This window comes from Podarcis pityusensis, assembly GCF_964106645.2.
Source record: "Podarcis pityusensis genome assembly, chromosome: 1".
NCBI lineage: Eukaryota > Metazoa > Chordata > Lepidosauria > Squamata > Lacertidae > Podarcis > Podarcis pityusensis.
This window is the reverse complement of record NC_138028.1, coordinates 42917263-42934346: the sequence shown is the minus strand read 5'-3', so window position 1 is coordinate 42934346 and position 17084 is coordinate 42917263. Positions and strand designations below refer to the sequence as shown.

Below are 17084 nucleotides of genomic sequence, written 5' to 3'. Positions count from 1 at the left end.
CTAGTCTGGTTTATGGTGTTCAGATACCTAATTGTTAATGGGCAGTATAAAATGGTGTATGCTGTTCTTTTAAGCATACACTTTGGGCCTCATCTTGTCTGTGAATAACGTTTATTTATCTTCTTATTTTGTGAGGTTATTAAATTGAAAGGAAGAGTAGAATGTATCCTTTCATCCAAAATATTCAGAATTTTTCTGAAACAGTTCTAGAAAGTTAAACAAGGAATAGGTTGTCAAAAGAAGTTATTTTACCACAACCACTACATTATAGAAAGGAAAAGCAGGGAGAAATGAGCACAATACCATGATTAATATAACTTACAATCTTCTTAGAACTGAATGTGTAATATTTTGCATTTATTCCATTGATGTTTTCTAATGAGTAATTTGTTTTTTCAGTCTTTTGATATGAAACCATTTTTGAAGGAAAGACAAACAGCAAAAACAAAATCGTCCAAACAGTTTAAAGGATTTAAAACAAACAAACAAACAAACAAACAAACAAACACACACACACACCAAAGTAAATAGTGGATTTAGAGGAAGTGTTGGCAGCATTGAAGGAATGGGTTTCTGTGCAGTCAGTTTAAAACTGACTCAAAAACCCCCCTTTTCTTCTTAGCATGCATAAACTTGAGCTGTTGAGCAAATGCATAACAAGAACACAGCTGTATAAACACACTCTCTCCTTTATCAGTCACGGCAAGGGATGACCTTGGCTGTTCCAGTGGAGTAGGGATGACATGTCTAGGTCTTATCTTACGTCCTGACACACAGACCTAGTCCAGGAACAGCGCCAGTGTGTGTTCTTTGAGTTGGTGACCTCTTGCTCCAAGATAAGAGTAGGAACAGGAATACCCTTTTATGGTCAGAAGTACAGGAAGGAATACCCTTTTATGGTCAGAAGTACAGGAAGGAATACCCTTTTATGGTTAAGAATACCGGAGCAGGAATATACGTGATGTCAACCTGCGTGTATAGGCTGACGTGGTTGGATTCCTGGGGAAGGAGGGAGAGGGTGCCTGGATATATATATACTGCATGAAATTTCTCATTTCTTTGGACTTGCTGTGGACTGACCACGCAGGTGCCTTTCTGCTGTTCCGGAGAGCAGAAATAAAGAACTCTTTCTCTGAACCAACCCTCGGTGTCATTTGACTTCCTTCCTCCTGTCCGGGAGCAACGCAGACCCAATCGGTGAACTCCAATAAGGCTACAGCATTACTTTAACTTACAAATCAACACTAAGACAATTTTTTTTAGTGTAGGTGGGTTTATTATACTTCCCTCATTAACAAAAAGTAACAAAATTTAAAAAACCTAAACAATTCAAAAAGCATTAAAAATGCTATACTTTACACATATACATACATTGTCCAGCAACTAGAGATCACACTGGAGAAAATATGGATGCCTTATTATAATAATATAAGCTTTGTAGATATGAGATGCAACCACATCTATCTGAATAATTTAAAAGTCTTAACAGTCAGACTGGATTAGTGACCAGTGACGATGGCAGACATCTCTAAAGCCAAATAATTCAGTCAACAGAAGCATGAATGCACCAATACTCACTTCATTACAAGTCCAAAACATTGGATGGCACACCTACTTTTCTATGTGCAGTGTTTTAATTTTTATAGTTGTAATTAATCAATCTTGGGGCAACTTTCTAAAAATAGAACTTCTTTATTTTTGTAGGGGTCAAAAGCTACTGCTAGCCATTAATACACATGTAGGCCTTGGAAGATACACATCACTGCAGTACTTGACCTATGAAATTGCACTAACGACTGCAGCAGAATTGCAACATCAGTTTTGCAGTAAAATTAATTTATCAGAAATTAAGAGTAGCCTTAAGAAGTGCTAGAAAACAACAGAACTATGCAATATCCCTTAGCTATATACTTTTCAGTAGGCAGAAAGGACTAAGTGGTGATCCTTACTAAGAAAATAAGCAAAGATTCGACTACTGAATGATTGCTCATGCCCCCCCCGCCCACTGCTCTGCTATCTTTGGATTGAAGGACCCTGGAGCAGATTACGATGAATCTGATTGACCATTCTCTTCAAGTAGTTGGCTCCCACTGGAACACTGGATAAAACAACAGAAATTTCCTCTTGGCTGTGAAGAGAAAATGCACACATATGAGGATCAAATAAATGAAAACCTTCCCACAAAACTATAGTAAAAATTATTGCTCTCACACTGTTTTATTTTACTTACTTAAGGTTGCCGGTGCATTTTGGAATGGTGAAAGCTATTGGGGACGCAGGATAGCTGGCAGATAAAGACAGTTCAACTTCAAACTTTGCAAATGATACAGAACTGGAGAATAAGAGCTTCACTCTATGTAGAAAACAAAATATAGATACAGTCATACCTCATGTTGCATCCGCTTCAGGTTACGTGTTTTTGTGTTGCGTCCTGCAGCAACCCAGAAGTACCGGAACGGGTTACTTCCAGGTTTTGCCACTCGCGCATGCGCGGAAGCACTAAATCGCACTGTGCACGTGCGCCGACGTGGCACTTCGGCTTGCGTCAGTTCCGTGTTACGGACGGGCCTCCAGAATGGATTCCGTCCGTAACACGAGGTTCCACTGTCCAAAGAATTATTTGTGTTGTGCCTCAGTAACTGTTGAATGTTAAAATAAATAAATAAATTGTCCAGTAGAACCTTAGAGACCAACTAAGTTTGTTCTGGGTATAAGCTTTCGTGTGCATGCACACTTAAGTATTCTACATGGAACAGTTGGGAGAGGTAATCAGTTTGCATGATATTCATGATCTATTTTTCCCTTTCATCAAATCTAGGTGATGCACTGATATTTAAACAGTTATCTAAAAGGCACAGTGAGCTAATAAACTGACACTGAAAGCAGACAGGTTTGAGGTACTGTGGGTAGATGGAATGGACCATGGTGGAGGCATTCAGCTTGTACTGGACGAATTGCACCCCCCTTAATGATCAGGTTGGCAACTCAGGGATACACAGTACAGTGGTGCCCCGCAAGACGAATGCCTCGCAAGACGGAAAACCCGCTAGACGAAAGGGTTTTCCGTTTTGGAGGTGCTTCGCAAAACGAATTTCCTATGGGCTTGCTTCGCAAGACGAAAATGTCTTGCGAGTTCCTGCGGGGTTTCCCCCCCCCCTTTTCCCCAAGCCGCTAAGCCGCTTATCAGCTGATCCGCTAAACAGCTGATCGCTAAGCCGCTTATCAGCTGATCCGCTAAGCCCGCTAATCCGCTAATGGGCTTGCTTCGCAAGACGAAAAAACCGCAAGATGAAGAGACTTGCGGAACGGATTCTTTTCGTCTTGCGAGGCACCACTGTATTTTAGTCCAGCTTTGCTGTTGGGATCACAATGTGATAGTTTTGCCTTTGACTTCCTTTTTCCAATTCCAGATTATGACTGTGCCTCCTCCAGGAATAAAATGGCCTTACTATCTACCTATGCTTCAATAAAAATCCAGTCTTGATTAGTAACAATTCAGGCTGACTTTGAAAAGTCTTCAGAACTTTAAGTGGTCCAGAATACAGCGGCTAGATTGTTAACAGGGACCTTCCATTGCAAACATTACATCAGCTCTTAAAGACCATCATAGAGCCCCTGCTTGCTGCCAAGGACAACTGAAGCAGCTGGGTTTTAACTTATAAAGGCCTAAAACACCTAGTCCAAGCCACCTGGATGACTGTTTGCTCCCTCAGTGAATCTACCTTCATTAAAGGCCATTTTCTGGGTACCCTTGCCCTCTGATATTAGGTGGCTAGCTACTACAAAGAGGATCCTTTTATGATTGCAGCCAGCCTGCAGGAGCCCCTGTCAGGGAGATCCACTCAGTGCTCTTTCTTGTTATCTTTTAGATGCCAGACAGTCCGTCTTGTTTTGACAAGGCTCTTTTTTGTTTAGAAGTTGCTTTAACTTGGTTTTGTTTCATCTTTCGCTCTGAAAGTACAATGCTTTAATTTGGTTCTGCTCTTTTATTTATCATGTTTTAGCTGAACTGCTGTTCATGCATTTTTAATAGTCATACCTTACGTTTGCTTCATGATACGTTTTTTCAGGTTGCGTCTCACGGCGACCCGGAGGTACTGGAAAGGGGTACTTCCGGGTTTTGCCGCTCGCACATACGCAGCGAATTGAAACCTGCGCGTGCGCAGATGTGCCGCTGCCGGTTGCGTTCTGCTCATGTTGCGAACAGGCCTCCGAAACAGATCCCGTTCACAACCAGAGGTACCACTGTACTGTATATTTTAAGATATTTCATTCCTTGCTTGCTATCTAGAGTACTATATAGGGGGAAACGTCTTTTAAAAATCCTGCTGAGGTGAAACACACCAGAATTTTGTGCTATAAATATTAAATTCTGGCCAGAAAGATTTAGGAAGGATTGTAACACACCCTCTACCAATCCTAACTTTTACCCCAATCCTAACTTGCACACCAAACAAATACATTTAGAGGACTAGAATAGACTTTGTTAAGCATTTACTTTGTATCGTTCACATCTGTCTTCAGCAGATTGAATTTTCCACCCCATCTGTTTAGATACTCGATCTCTTCTCCTAGAAGTTCACAACGACTCACCACAAGAGAAATGTCACGCAGCACCTGATTCGAGAATTAAAGCAAGTAATGATGACAACTTAGGTCCCAGATTTCCTGAGATAGGATGGGAAGAAAGGTACGCCACACCTCTTCTACATTTTCTTCACAGCAAGTAGGAGGATGTGTGCAAACCTTCTCCGGACACAAAGCAACATTAACTAGACCAGGGGTCAGCAACCTTTTCCAGCCGTGGGCCAGTCCACCGTCCCTCAGACCATGTGGTGGGCCAGACTATTTTTTTTGGGGGGGGGGGAATGAACAAATTCCTATGCCCCACAAATAACCCAGAGATGCATTTTAAATAAAAGGACACATTCTACTCATGTAAAAACACACTGATTCCTGGACCATACGCAGGCCGGATTGAGAAGGTGATTGGGCTGCATATGGCCCCCAGGCCTTAGGTTGCCTACCCCTGAACTAGACCATTGACTTTTACCTATTCTATAATTTTGTCATTTATTTGCATTCCTATACTTTTAAAGTTACACTCAATGTAATCACTTTATAAATTGCTTTTCTACCATAGAAAAGGGCCATCAAATGCAGAAAAACAATAATGCAAATCACAGCACAAATTCTTTGGGCGGGATTCACCTAATCAGCCTTATCAGTGGAAACTCTGCAAGGACTTCTGCTTACACAACAGGGCTTCCCCCTTCTTCCTTCGCAATTGGCTTGTGGGGAGGGGCTGGGAGAACTCCCAGAACTGCGCACAGGGTGAGGAGTGGGCGGGGGGGGGGGGATTGTTCCATCTGGCAAGCTGCAATGATTGGAAGAGTGTGATGCTGAATTCCATTCATTCTTCATAGCCTCCATTAAGTGTCACTACAGTGTCACTAAAGCAGGTGAAAAAGTTCTGCTGGGAAGCTACTTCCACCTAGAATTGCTCCAAAATGTATAGACTTTCCTGTACTTCTGGATCTTCTTTGTTGACTCTTCCAAGCAATAAAAGCAGCATAGAACAAATTATAGCAACATTTAAAAAAAACCCTTTTTGCTTTTCATTGTTAAGTTACCTGATAAAGATGATGCACTGTTGAACATTTTTCCTTCAATGAACTCTGACTATTTATAAACTGGAAGATGAGTCGATGCACTAGTTTTGAAGATGGCAAAGCCTTTGCTTCTGTATAGATAGGACAACAAAGAAACAACAAACTCTGTTTTAGGTTTAAGTTATATTCAAGTCATTTCATTCTATTCAACTCATGGATGATTTTGAATGCCTTCAAAATCTTGAAGGCATTTGATAATTAGTTTGATTTAATTGCTTTGCTTTTTGCTTCACACTGGGAATTTCATTGTTAGTTGAAAATTTTATCTAAGAAGAAGGAAGGTTCTTCACAGAAGACTGCTTTTCATGTTTTCATGAAGTTTAGCAATACTTTTCACAAGAGAAGCTGGAAAATGCAGATCTCCTTCCAGAAAAAAATATCACAGAAGCAAAATGCTTCAAAGCCTTACCATCCAACAGTGATTCAAGGTTCACACCAACAATATTCACGCAGAACCTGTTGCTGAAAACAGCACCATCTGTGAGAAAGCAGACATACTATAAGTTCTATGATTCTATTTCAGAATGAGGCCTAGTTTTCACTGAGATGGTCAACCTATGTCTGGGTTGTCCTTCTTCATATAGGTCAGAATTCAAATAAATAATTCATTCTGCACAAAAAACCTGCATGTCAGGGTCCAGCCTTTGCCATGATGTGCAGGATGCAGTGTGGGGAGGTGTGCATATATAGGAATACTTTTTTTGTATAGTGGAATATTCAACCATGCAAGTACCTCCCTGCTGCTTACAATACTATTGTACCAAAGACACAATTCTGCAGACTTTTGTGCAAAGATCCACGCTCCATTTCTCACTGATCTGCTTGATGATCTGATTTTGCAGACATCAAGAGTGGAAACTGCTAGGATGAGACCTAGCCATCCCTGGTCATATGTATGAGGTCCTACTCCCATCCCAGCTCTACCCCTGCAAACTCCTGAAACATTGAGGAAAGTTTCCTACACATTGACATGGCAAAGTTACTGACCCAAATTTGGAGCAGTGAATGGTAACACAATTTTGTAAGGTGATTACACTACCAGCAGCTCTGGATGGAGGATTTCAGACAAGGGACAGAAGCTAGCAAAGAGATCACTGTCTGTCTGTTCCTTCTACACTATACTCCCTACTGTGCTTCACATGGTCATCTACCACCAACTGTGGGAAGGAATCAGATTTATTTTAATATTTTAATTTTGTTATGTTGTAAACTGGCTTGGAAGAATTTGGATCCTGAATAGTTGTAGGAATAATTGTAATAAATATTAAATACCTGTAATATAGATAGCCCAAACACTGGTTTACCACTTTAGAGAGCTAAATTTATGTCACTCAATAAAATTGAAGACCAAATGCCTTTTCAGTCTGCATGCAATTTTTTTTACAGCTCAGTTCTTATCAAATTAATCAGTTTTGCCTGTAGTCTGCTTTAGTGCTTTTCTAGCTTTTAAAAAAATCACGTTATGATGTTTGTGAGCAGACCTGAGTTCTTTTGGGACCTCTTGGCAGGAGTAAAATATCAAAAAACACATCTAGAGTAGATAGTGGTGCTTTTATAGTGCTTCATATAGCAGATAGAGTTTTTAGTATTTTTGCAACTCACCTACAGGGCACCCAAGGCTGAGAGTGAGCTCAACAGAATCATAAAGGAAGGTGAAAACAGCCTGGTGATCATTCCACTCTTTTATTGCCCACTCAGAGAAGCTACAAACAGAAAAAGTTATCAAAAATGAATTCACCAAAAGACAACGGGAAGGATAGTGCATGTACAGTTTATTGGGCACTTGGTAAGAATACTACCTTAATTTTTTAAAAAAATTGCGGTTCAGTAGTCATGAACTACTTTATCTAAAACATCTGTCCCCTTTGCAAGTTGAAAAACCTATATATTTCTCCCTCACACACTAAGTTGACTAGAGTAGGTACCTTCAACCTTTTCAGACCTAGGACCCACTTTTAAACAAAACATGTATTTGGGGACCCATTTCTTAATCTTTTTGAGCCACATGGACCATACGGAACAAAACATTACAGAAGATAAAAACTGCTTGTGTGTGTGCTCACTTGTTCTTTTTACTTAGAATATAGATGTTAAATGTAATTACTTGTAAATTTCCCCCCAAGCAGTAAACCTCATTCCTATAAGGACCATGCCATCCTCTGTTTGAAGGTGAAGAGGAATGTTGAAACAATTTGGTTATACTCTAGAGCAAGGATAGGAAACCTGCGGCCCTCGAGATTTTCTGGGACTACAATTCTCATCAGCCCCAACCAACATGGCCAGCATCTGGAAACCATGGTTTTCCCATCCCTACTGTGATTGCCAGCTCATGGGGACAAAATTAGAAGATACCACTGATGTCACGTAAACATAGACAATATATTACTTGAATTGGATTCCCTTCACAGCAAGATATTAATTGACTGAATTTACTTACTTGTATTTTTTCATAAGTTCCTGACATCTGTTTGCATACTCCTTGAGATGGCTTATTTCAGACGCTCTCTGTTTCTTTTTATCTCTGATATTCGATTGCTCTCTGAAGGAGTACAACAAAAGTGCAACGCATTTGCCAAATACCCTGAATAGTATTAAAGCCAAGAGTTTTTCAAAACACATAAATACATGTCAAACACTAATGCTTAATTCTACCTTTGAAGTGCCTCCTCTTTGGCTCTGTAGTTTTCCAGCTCTAAGAAATGAGAAAATACACAGTAAGAGTCAGAATGTTGATGAAAAGCTTTAACTGTTTATTCTATCTGATTAAGCAGGTCTAGTTCTCAACACGCTATTAGGTTTATTCTCCAAGGCCAAATGGTGTTCAATGAAATTCCTACACAGATGTAATTTGTATAGGATTGAGTGAATCCTACATACAGGATATTGTATATGAAGAACCTATAGGTGTTCCGTTCACAGCATGTACAGTACATGCACTGAAAAGATGCAGCCAATCATAGCTTTCCAGAGCTCATACATGTAGTAACCTCCATGTAGATCAGCCCCAAGTACAGGAAAATATCCGTCAGCAATGGCAGGACAGAAAGATGCATTCTACAACTCAGGTTAGTAAAAAAGATCTGGAGACTATATAATAAACACAGCCACAGCAATTTCAGTGTCCTAACAGCCTTCTGTATCATGCAGCTCAAAACAGCTCCAGTACCTTTCTCAGTGTCTCTCATCTTAGACTTGTATTCTGCCATGGCATCATTGACATCTGGCTCAGACTCTTCCAATGCAGAAGTTTCTAAAATTAAGCAGTGTTTTATAAGAACATTCACTTCAAAAATGCTATACATATACTCCAGTCAACTTAGCAGGAAATACAACCTTTGAAATTATGCTCCCAACTTTGAGTTTCAGGTGTATTCCTAAAAAATAATATATTTGTAGTTTGAGATTGGCTTTGCTCTACACTTTTGGTACACAGTTGAGGAGAACATTCAAAGACTTCTTGTTTCAAGTCATGCTCACTGATTTGACAGGATTGTGAGAAAGAGAAAACTCTATATTAGTTATCTTTCTACAGACATCCTACAACAAGGGCCAGTGGAAATTGTAAATCACCACAGCAGAACATTTTACTTCCTGTGAGGCTCAATTTTCTAAAAAAGCAGTTCATCCATTTACATATAGACTAATAACATGCTGACTGTATCCACAAAAGCTTCAGAAGCCAAATAATTTTCATTGTCTAAGAGGACTTATTCTACGTAGCCTGTTTCTCTGCATGGCGCTTAGCTTATTAGTCCTATGATCCTAATGCGTAAAAGAATGTTGATTTCTTTTTGACACCAAAGTATGCCCAAATTATGTCAACAGGGGTGTTGTTTTTTTATTTTTTGCTTTCTTTAGTCTGCAAAGGTATTAATTTAAATTGGCTTTACTGGAAAAGTAATTTTTGAGACTCTACCTGTTTCCAGAGCAAGAAGACAGCTGTCCATTTCCTTTATAAGTTCTTCTACTTTAGCCAGTCTTGACTGTAGTTTTTCCCACTGAAGCTTAAATGTCAAAATGTGGTTAATTGTTTATTTTTAGTAGTAATATAATGGCTAGATTCTATCTTAGCAAGCAAATATTATTAAAGGACATTTCTGGCTACTAAATAAAACCAGTTTTTTAAAAACATTTATCTATTACATATATTTCCTAATGGTCTTTCCACCAAAGGATGGGCTCTGGCCCACAGAAGCTGTTTCAGCAACATGAAAACAGTAGGCATCCCAGACTTTTTATTGGGCCCCAAATGAAATCAGTTTACAGTATCAGATTAAAATACGCAGGAGAGAACACCAGAGTGACTATGCCTTTTTACTGATTTCTAGGGGAGAAGGACTAGAATAGAGACAGTTTAGTACACTAGATGAACTGCTATATTTTGATGCAGCGTCTTGTTCAAATAGGGAATCCGCTCAGTATGTAGCCATTATCTCAAAGTCTAAACCTATACCACATTAGTAAACAAAAATAAGAATTATAAAGAATACTACAAACAAGCAGATCCACCGAACAGGATTATATGTTTTAGCCATAGAGCTAAAAGTTACATTGAAACTATCTTTTCCCGCTGCCCCACTTTCCAAACTAAGATACACAACTCCTCTAGCACCCATGCTATTTCCCCATTTTATTCCATAATATAAATGTGAAGCTAAATCCAGGAACCAAACTGTGTTTAAGGACATGAGGAAATAAGACAACCTCTCTCATATGCAGCAGTTACAGTGTTGGACTTTTAACCAGAGACACTTTGGTTCAAATCCTTGTTTAGGCATGAAGCTCACCTTGGGCGAGCCCTCATCTCTCAGCCTAACATATCTCATAGTTGTTGTGAGGAAAAAATCAGGACAGTCCTTTGTAGAATGCCCAGAACTCATTGGAAGGAGGGCAGGATGCAAAAAGGAAGACATCTCTATACATGGAAAGGTAGCCAAGTATTACCTCACTGGTTACCTCAAAAATTTACCTGTCCATTTTGCACCAGCTTTCTATATAATGTTGCTTTTCCTTTGTGAGCAAGAACTTTACTCTTTTTGAGGAAACTGGATTTCATTTCGCGTAGCCCTTCTCCAAAGCGTTTCAGCTGCAGTGAAATGGAATACATTAGCGGAATAAGGGAACTGGAAGTCAACATGATAGTTTTATTTTATTTTTTAATGACAGAACCTCTCAAGCGCACCTTGGTTGGCAGTGGGAAGCACCTCAAAGGCAAGTTGTCCCAGGAAACACCTTCTTTCCCCACTCCCATGTGTTGCTTGTCTGCTCACCGGCTGCAAATTTAAGTTCTTTATGGAGGTGTCCCTAGAGTAAGTTGCTTCACCCTTCATTTGCAATGTGTAGTTTGGCCCTTGGTGCATGTCTGCAACAGATATCTCTCTGTGTGTGCTCATTATTTGTATAAGAATATACCACAAAACTAGTTTATGCAGACAACACCCCATTTGATTAAAAGTACCCTTCAATGCCACAGATCTAGATTTTATTGCATTATTCCTCCCTCCACCAACTAAACAGCCATTTTTTCAGTGTTTTATTATACTGATTTAGAAACATCACTGAGAAACCATCTCCTCTTACATTGGCCTGACCACTTTGTACAATATATTGCAGAGGCCTATACTGTGTCCCACTTGTGACCACGGTATGGTTGATGAGACAAAAGAGGAACTTCCAATGCCCAAATTATGGTATACCCTTCCTGTGAGATCCAATTGGCTCCTTCTCTTACAGTTTTCCACTAACTGACAAAGTTTACTTTTTTGGCAATCACTGGTCTTTCATTTTTTTATGTTTTGATCTGCCAAGCCTGCTTCTGCCTTTAAATTGTTTTATTTCTATTACAGTGGTACCTCAGTTTTCGAGCGTCTCAGAAGCCGAACATTTCAGTTTTCGAACGCCAAAAACCCGGAAGTAATTGCTTTTGTTTTCAAATTAACCTCAGAAGTTGAACGGCTTCCGCTGCGTATTTTCCAATTGAACTTGAAGCCAGCCCTTTGTGCCTCAGTTTTTGAATTTGAACGGACTTCCTAAACAGATTATGTTTGAGAACCGAAGTACCACTGTATGGGATTGTTGTTTTTAATTGTTGCAGACTGCCATGAGAGATGCAAATGCATTAGAAGTCTGTAGCTTTCTAAACAAACAAACAAACAAACAAACAAACAAACAAACAAACAAACAAACATTTAATTATTCAGAATGAGTCAGCTGCCCATACCTCCTCATCCGAACAGGTTCTCATTACTCCCCATAGACTTTTGTTCACATTCACCAGAAGTTTATGCTGGTATTCGGCATACAATTTTAATCTGAAATATTAATTATAAATAATGATTGTAATAATTATATTGTGCAATTTTTCTAGAAAAATAGGTGCCAGAACTCACCATGAATGCCTCCCTTGTTCTCTTAGAATGGCAATGGTGCCCACCTAAGAGGTGCCAGAACTGAGTTCGAGTGAGTTCCAGCTTGAAAAAAAGCCCTGGTTATATATAACATTTTAATATATTATATTAGCATTCTGATGTGCTTCTATCTTAAGAGAATAAGCAGCGCCTTCAAATGACCTGTGATTCTGGCCTGGAATATATTCTGCTCTTCACAGATTTTAATGTTGAAACTATTCTAAGCTAGCATTTCTGAGAACATAATTTCATTGGGCCAACTCCACTTGTGGCCACCACTTGTGGCCAACTCCTAGGCACTGTAGGAACAGAATGCTGGACTAGATAGTCCTTTGGTCTCATCCAGCAGGATTTGTCCTGTTTAGAGATTATGTGTACTGGACTACAGTATGCTGTTGACAGCATCCAAGCCAATGCAGGAACACATTGGCTAGGATCCAAAAAGCCCCATCTGTGTCACTTAGATATCCTCTGTTTCTTTTTCTGACTCCAGCTAATTCTGCTGTATCAGAGGTCACTGCAGGGTTTTCAGGCGCCTCTGAAAAAGGGGCCTGAGGTGCCCTAATGCAGACGTAGCAGCACCTCATATGGGCCTTTCGCTCTCACTGCTTAAGGGTTTTTGAGGTATCTGTATGAAACCTTCCAAGCTCTTACAGGAAAATATACCTCAATGAGGTTTAGCTGCTGTAGAACATGATGATCTACTACCTAGCCACATATTTCACCTACATTTAATTCAGCTCACTTTGACCTTCAATCATATTTAACTGCTGGGCTCCCTTCATCATGATCAAAGGCACCTTATATTTAGAGATGGAAGTAATGTACTTTATCACAACCGTTTCTGTTCTGCACATGTTCACCATTAAGCCCCATTTGTGTGAATTTAAAACAACCTTAATTTTTTTCACAACTAAAAACAACATTTTAGTAAATAAACAAATGTTAGGTTTGTAATATGGTGAACTGAAGGATGCTTCTTAGTTCTTTTCTTGTTCAGTTTTATTCTAATTAGAACAGCTAGAAAATACAGCTCCTTCTACACAGGTTGAAAATATTTGTGAAAATGCTCCAGGAAGCAGCCATATATTATTATGTGTATAATTATTCCTAAATAATTGTAGTGGTGTGTGTGTGTAAGTGTAACGGCGGTGCCAATGTTGACAGCCTCCTTTTTTCTGTACAATTACCCTGGAAGAGGCAACATGTAATGAATGACATCCAGTTGCTTCTTAGAGCATTTCTTGAAGTATAGTGAATCAGCCAAGTTTGTTCTAAAAGGTAGAGTAAATTAAATCCTCCAGCATCTCTACCTAGGCCACATCTTTCTTCATTCACTTCTTTTCTGTATACATACGTAAACAATAAAACAATTGTGGAAGCGTTTCTACTGGGGGGCGGGGGGGGGGCGGGGAGATAACCATTTATAGTTGCCTGATTTTTTTATCACCAATTTCAACCTCTTCTAGTTAATAAGAGGGTTCAGATAATGGATATGGCCACTGTATCCCAGAAAATTGGGAGCAAAGGGTGGGAGGGAGGAAAAGCTAAATATGGAAGAGATAAGTGCCTGCATTCTCCAGCACACTTGTAAGGCGCACAGACAACTTCAATACCTGCATTTAAAAGAGCTTGTGAAACTCCCAGCAAAAATGTCATGCAAACCCTATTGAAGAGATCAACTTATATCAATAATAACACACATCTGACAGAAGTTGCAGTAATCAAAAATATACTCTATGAAGAAGAAGAAGAAGAAGAGTTTGGTTTTGATATCCCGCCTTTCACTCCCTTTAAGGAGTCTCAAAGCGGCTAACATTCTCCTTTCCCTTCCTCCCCCACAACAAACACTCTGTGAGGTGAGTGGGGCTGAGAGACTTCAAGGAAGTGTGACTGGCCCAAGGTCACCCAGCAGCTGCATGTGGAGGAGCGGAGACGCGAACCCGGTTCCCCAGATTACGGGACTACCGCTCTTAACCACTACACCACACTGAACAAAATTTGCAAGTATCTTACTCTTCTATTATCTGGTAGAGAGCTTGGCAATCTTCTTTGTAAATTTGGAACTTGGGACAGTAAACGTACTCGTTCAAAAACTCATCTTCCGGGGTAAGAGCTGTGTTAACTGCATGCTGTAGAGAGAAAAATAAAAGTCAACAGGGTTTCATATATTTAAGAGTCCAAAAGACATGATGTATATTCAAATAGAAGAATTATAGCCAGATGTTAAGTGTGTCTTTATTGCTGCAGGAGTTCTGAATAGAGGCTTTTTAAATTGCCTAAGAGCAAGAAAGACAAAAGCAAACTTTGGCCAAGCTCATGGTTAATGAAGCTGTCGCTGACTGTAATAGTTGCATGAAGAGTTACAAACGCACGTACAGTACTAATGGATCTCAGTTAACATATGGTACAAGTCATCACCAAGCTCATTCTGAATTTGAAGCAAAAAGTCAAAAAGAGTTGATGAGTATATATAGTGTGGGTCTTGTAACAATTTCCAAACACATATTTTACATATGTTATTAAATGTAGATCTGTATGTTTGTATGCTTACTTTGGGTGAGACCAAACTCTGGTGAGGAGAATGTATCACATCAACTTGGAGGAGTGTGAAAAATTCACCAACTGTGATAGTACCATCCTGCAGTTTCTGAAAATGAAGTGTTCACACATAGCTACTTAAAATAGGCTTAGTATTACCTGAGGTTCTAGATCAAAAACAAACACAAATCATAATACTAAGATTAAAATGATAAATTAATAAAAAGCAGCCTCAGCAGAAACAACACAAACACAACAAATCAACAGCAGTAACATTCAGAGGCATCTGGTAATGGAGAGAAGACTATCTGAATGTCTTAAATTACACATCTAAAATGGAAGCCTGCTGAATATCACTAAGGGTGTTATTCTATAACTGCAGCAATAAATACACTGTTCACAGAAAAGAGAATTAAAGGGCTTTAAGCTTCTTACATACCTCCTTCAAATTTTGGTCACAAATAATGTTCGTGAGAAGCGGAATCTCCATTTCACTATTTTGTTGAACTAGGGGAAAAAACAGACGAGCTAAACAAGAAATTGTGTCCCAATTATATACAGAATACCCACAATATATCAATGTTATGTGAAGGCCACTTCAGTCTAGACTAGTGGTCTGAAGTGATTTTTATTATATGTGATTTAGGATTGTGATCTTTGTTAGATCAAGTCCTGGTGGTCTTTGAGATCTTAACAATGAAGTGCCTGTAACCGAGTAGATCTGCACCCCCAATTCATAATACGGAGGTTTATTTTTTTTAAAAAATACAAATAGCGTAGTTAATAACAAAATGCTGCTCTCAAAATACTAGAAGCATAAAAAATGTTATATAAAATCTTTAGATGATTCAAATGCTATTCAAGGCAGATTACACGCAGCAGCTCCTGATGCTCTGACCAGTGCAGGACATGTGCATTTTCCTTTGCTTCTAAATCTCAGGGCAATTGGCAGTTGGAACAGTTTTTTCCGGGGGGGGGGGGGGAGAGAAGAGCAGCTCTCTGCAGTTGCTCATTTCTGACCAATGGCAGGAGCCAGGCTAGTTTTCCCCTTGCCCTTATGTTCCTCCTGGCAGAGGGAGGAGGCACCATCCAATAGCCTTCGGTAGACAATTTAATACATGGGTATCTTCTAGAATTTACCAAAACAATATGCAACAATGCCAGAGAGTTTTCAACTGCATCAGACAAGTTTAGGGTGGATCAACCACCAATAGCTATTAAGGATCAATCTATCAATAGCAATTAGCCCTAAAAGCTAAGAACATAAGCTTCTTATTAGTGTCAATAGATTTCCATAAATACTGGGGCAAATAGCCTATCTATATTCATCATACCCTGTGTGTGGGCTTGCTGGCTCTTTTTTGAAAACAGAACACTGAAGGAGATGGACTTCTAGTCTTAGCCAGCAAGGCAGCTGCGTTCTTAGCAGTGCCAAAGGAAGAAAGGGTGAATTGTGGTAAGAGTATGACTGAAAACTGTAAGAGAACAGAGGACCTGGCACTTTTTTCCATTATAGCTTCCCACTTTGAAGAAGCATCTCAGAGGAGACTCTAATCAGAGGTGATGGTTTGGATTCCAGGTAGGTTAAGTAAGTTTACAGGATATTTTTTTACTGGCTTAACTCACCACTATAGCTATCTGCACCCACTCAAAAGTTTCACCAGAGGGTTGGAGTGGGTGGGGCAGGGATACAGGGCTGTTGAGAAAGGAAAATTGCCCCAAACTAAGTAGACCTCAATTCACTGTCCTCTCCTCCAGCAGCTTCTTGCTCTAAGATATTGTTGAAATGCAAAGGGGGCAGGGGTGGGTCTACTTGGACTTGCAAAAGTAGAACAGTAACCTGACGAAGCAAGACTATGCATATGGGCACAAATCAGGTATAATCTTTCAACAAGTTATTTTGAGAAATTCCATTGGAACCCTTAGATGACACTAAATACAAGAGTGTCTCATTTAGAAGCTTGTCTATCCTATTTGCATAGGTGTGCTTGTGAAGCCATTCATTCCTGAATACCTCTATCATATACAAGATACTGCAGTGTTCTTTACTGATGGAATTAGTTGAAATCAATATAATCAGATAAGAAGGAATTCTTACTAGAGAAGTCTGTATCAGCCTTAACCGAATCCAAAGAGCTGCTGTTGCTGCTTTGCTTCTTTTCCATATTTGTAGCTAATAGGTCGGTAACATTTTCACCTTCCTGTGTTTCATGAGCTAACATTGTGCTGGAGAGGGGCTAAAATAAAAAATAAATAAATATTATTATAAAAATTAGCAAGATTATTTTGTTGATACAGCAACTCAACTATTTCTTTGTTTGCTGTGGATCACCAAATATTTGAAAGACCAGCTGATTTTTAAAAAATGTTATTTCTTACCCACACTTCAGGAGCACAGCACAACTGAAAGAATAATCAGTTGCCCCAAACCACTTAATGAATTTATAGCTACTATACCATTTCA

General features: G+C 39.4%; 1 protein-coding gene across 1 annotated transcript in view; it reads right to left on the bottom strand.

The window, feature by feature from the left end:
* Nucleotides 1-1241: 1241 nt before the first annotated feature.
* KNL1 (kinetochore scaffold 1) overlaps nucleotides 1242-17084 on the bottom strand; it is a 32493-nt gene continuing 16650 nt past the window's right edge. The window contains exons 11-26 of the mRNA XM_080996334.1: nucleotides 16719-16857; nucleotides 15060-15127; nucleotides 14634-14729; nucleotides 14096-14211; nucleotides 11893-11983; nucleotides 10642-10758; nucleotides 9589-9676; nucleotides 8839-8922; nucleotides 8325-8364; nucleotides 8110-8211; nucleotides 7275-7375; nucleotides 6082-6150; nucleotides 5634-5743; nucleotides 4499-4617; nucleotides 2231-2353; nucleotides 1242-2128 (exon numbers count right to left, since the gene is read on the bottom strand). Of these exons, the coding sequence (XP_080852460.1) occupies nucleotides 2014-2128; nucleotides 2231-2353; nucleotides 4499-4617; nucleotides 5634-5743; nucleotides 6082-6150; nucleotides 7275-7375; nucleotides 8110-8211; nucleotides 8325-8364; nucleotides 8839-8922; nucleotides 9589-9676; nucleotides 10642-10758; nucleotides 11893-11983; nucleotides 14096-14211; nucleotides 14634-14729; nucleotides 15060-15127; nucleotides 16719-16857 (1578 nt within the window). The 3' untranslated portion in view covers nucleotides 1242-2013. The remainder of the gene's footprint in view (nucleotides 2129-2230; nucleotides 2354-4498; nucleotides 4618-5633; nucleotides 5744-6081; nucleotides 6151-7274; nucleotides 7376-8109; nucleotides 8212-8324; nucleotides 8365-8838; nucleotides 8923-9588; nucleotides 9677-10641; nucleotides 10759-11892; nucleotides 11984-14095; nucleotides 14212-14633; nucleotides 14730-15059; nucleotides 15128-16718; nucleotides 16858-17084) is intronic.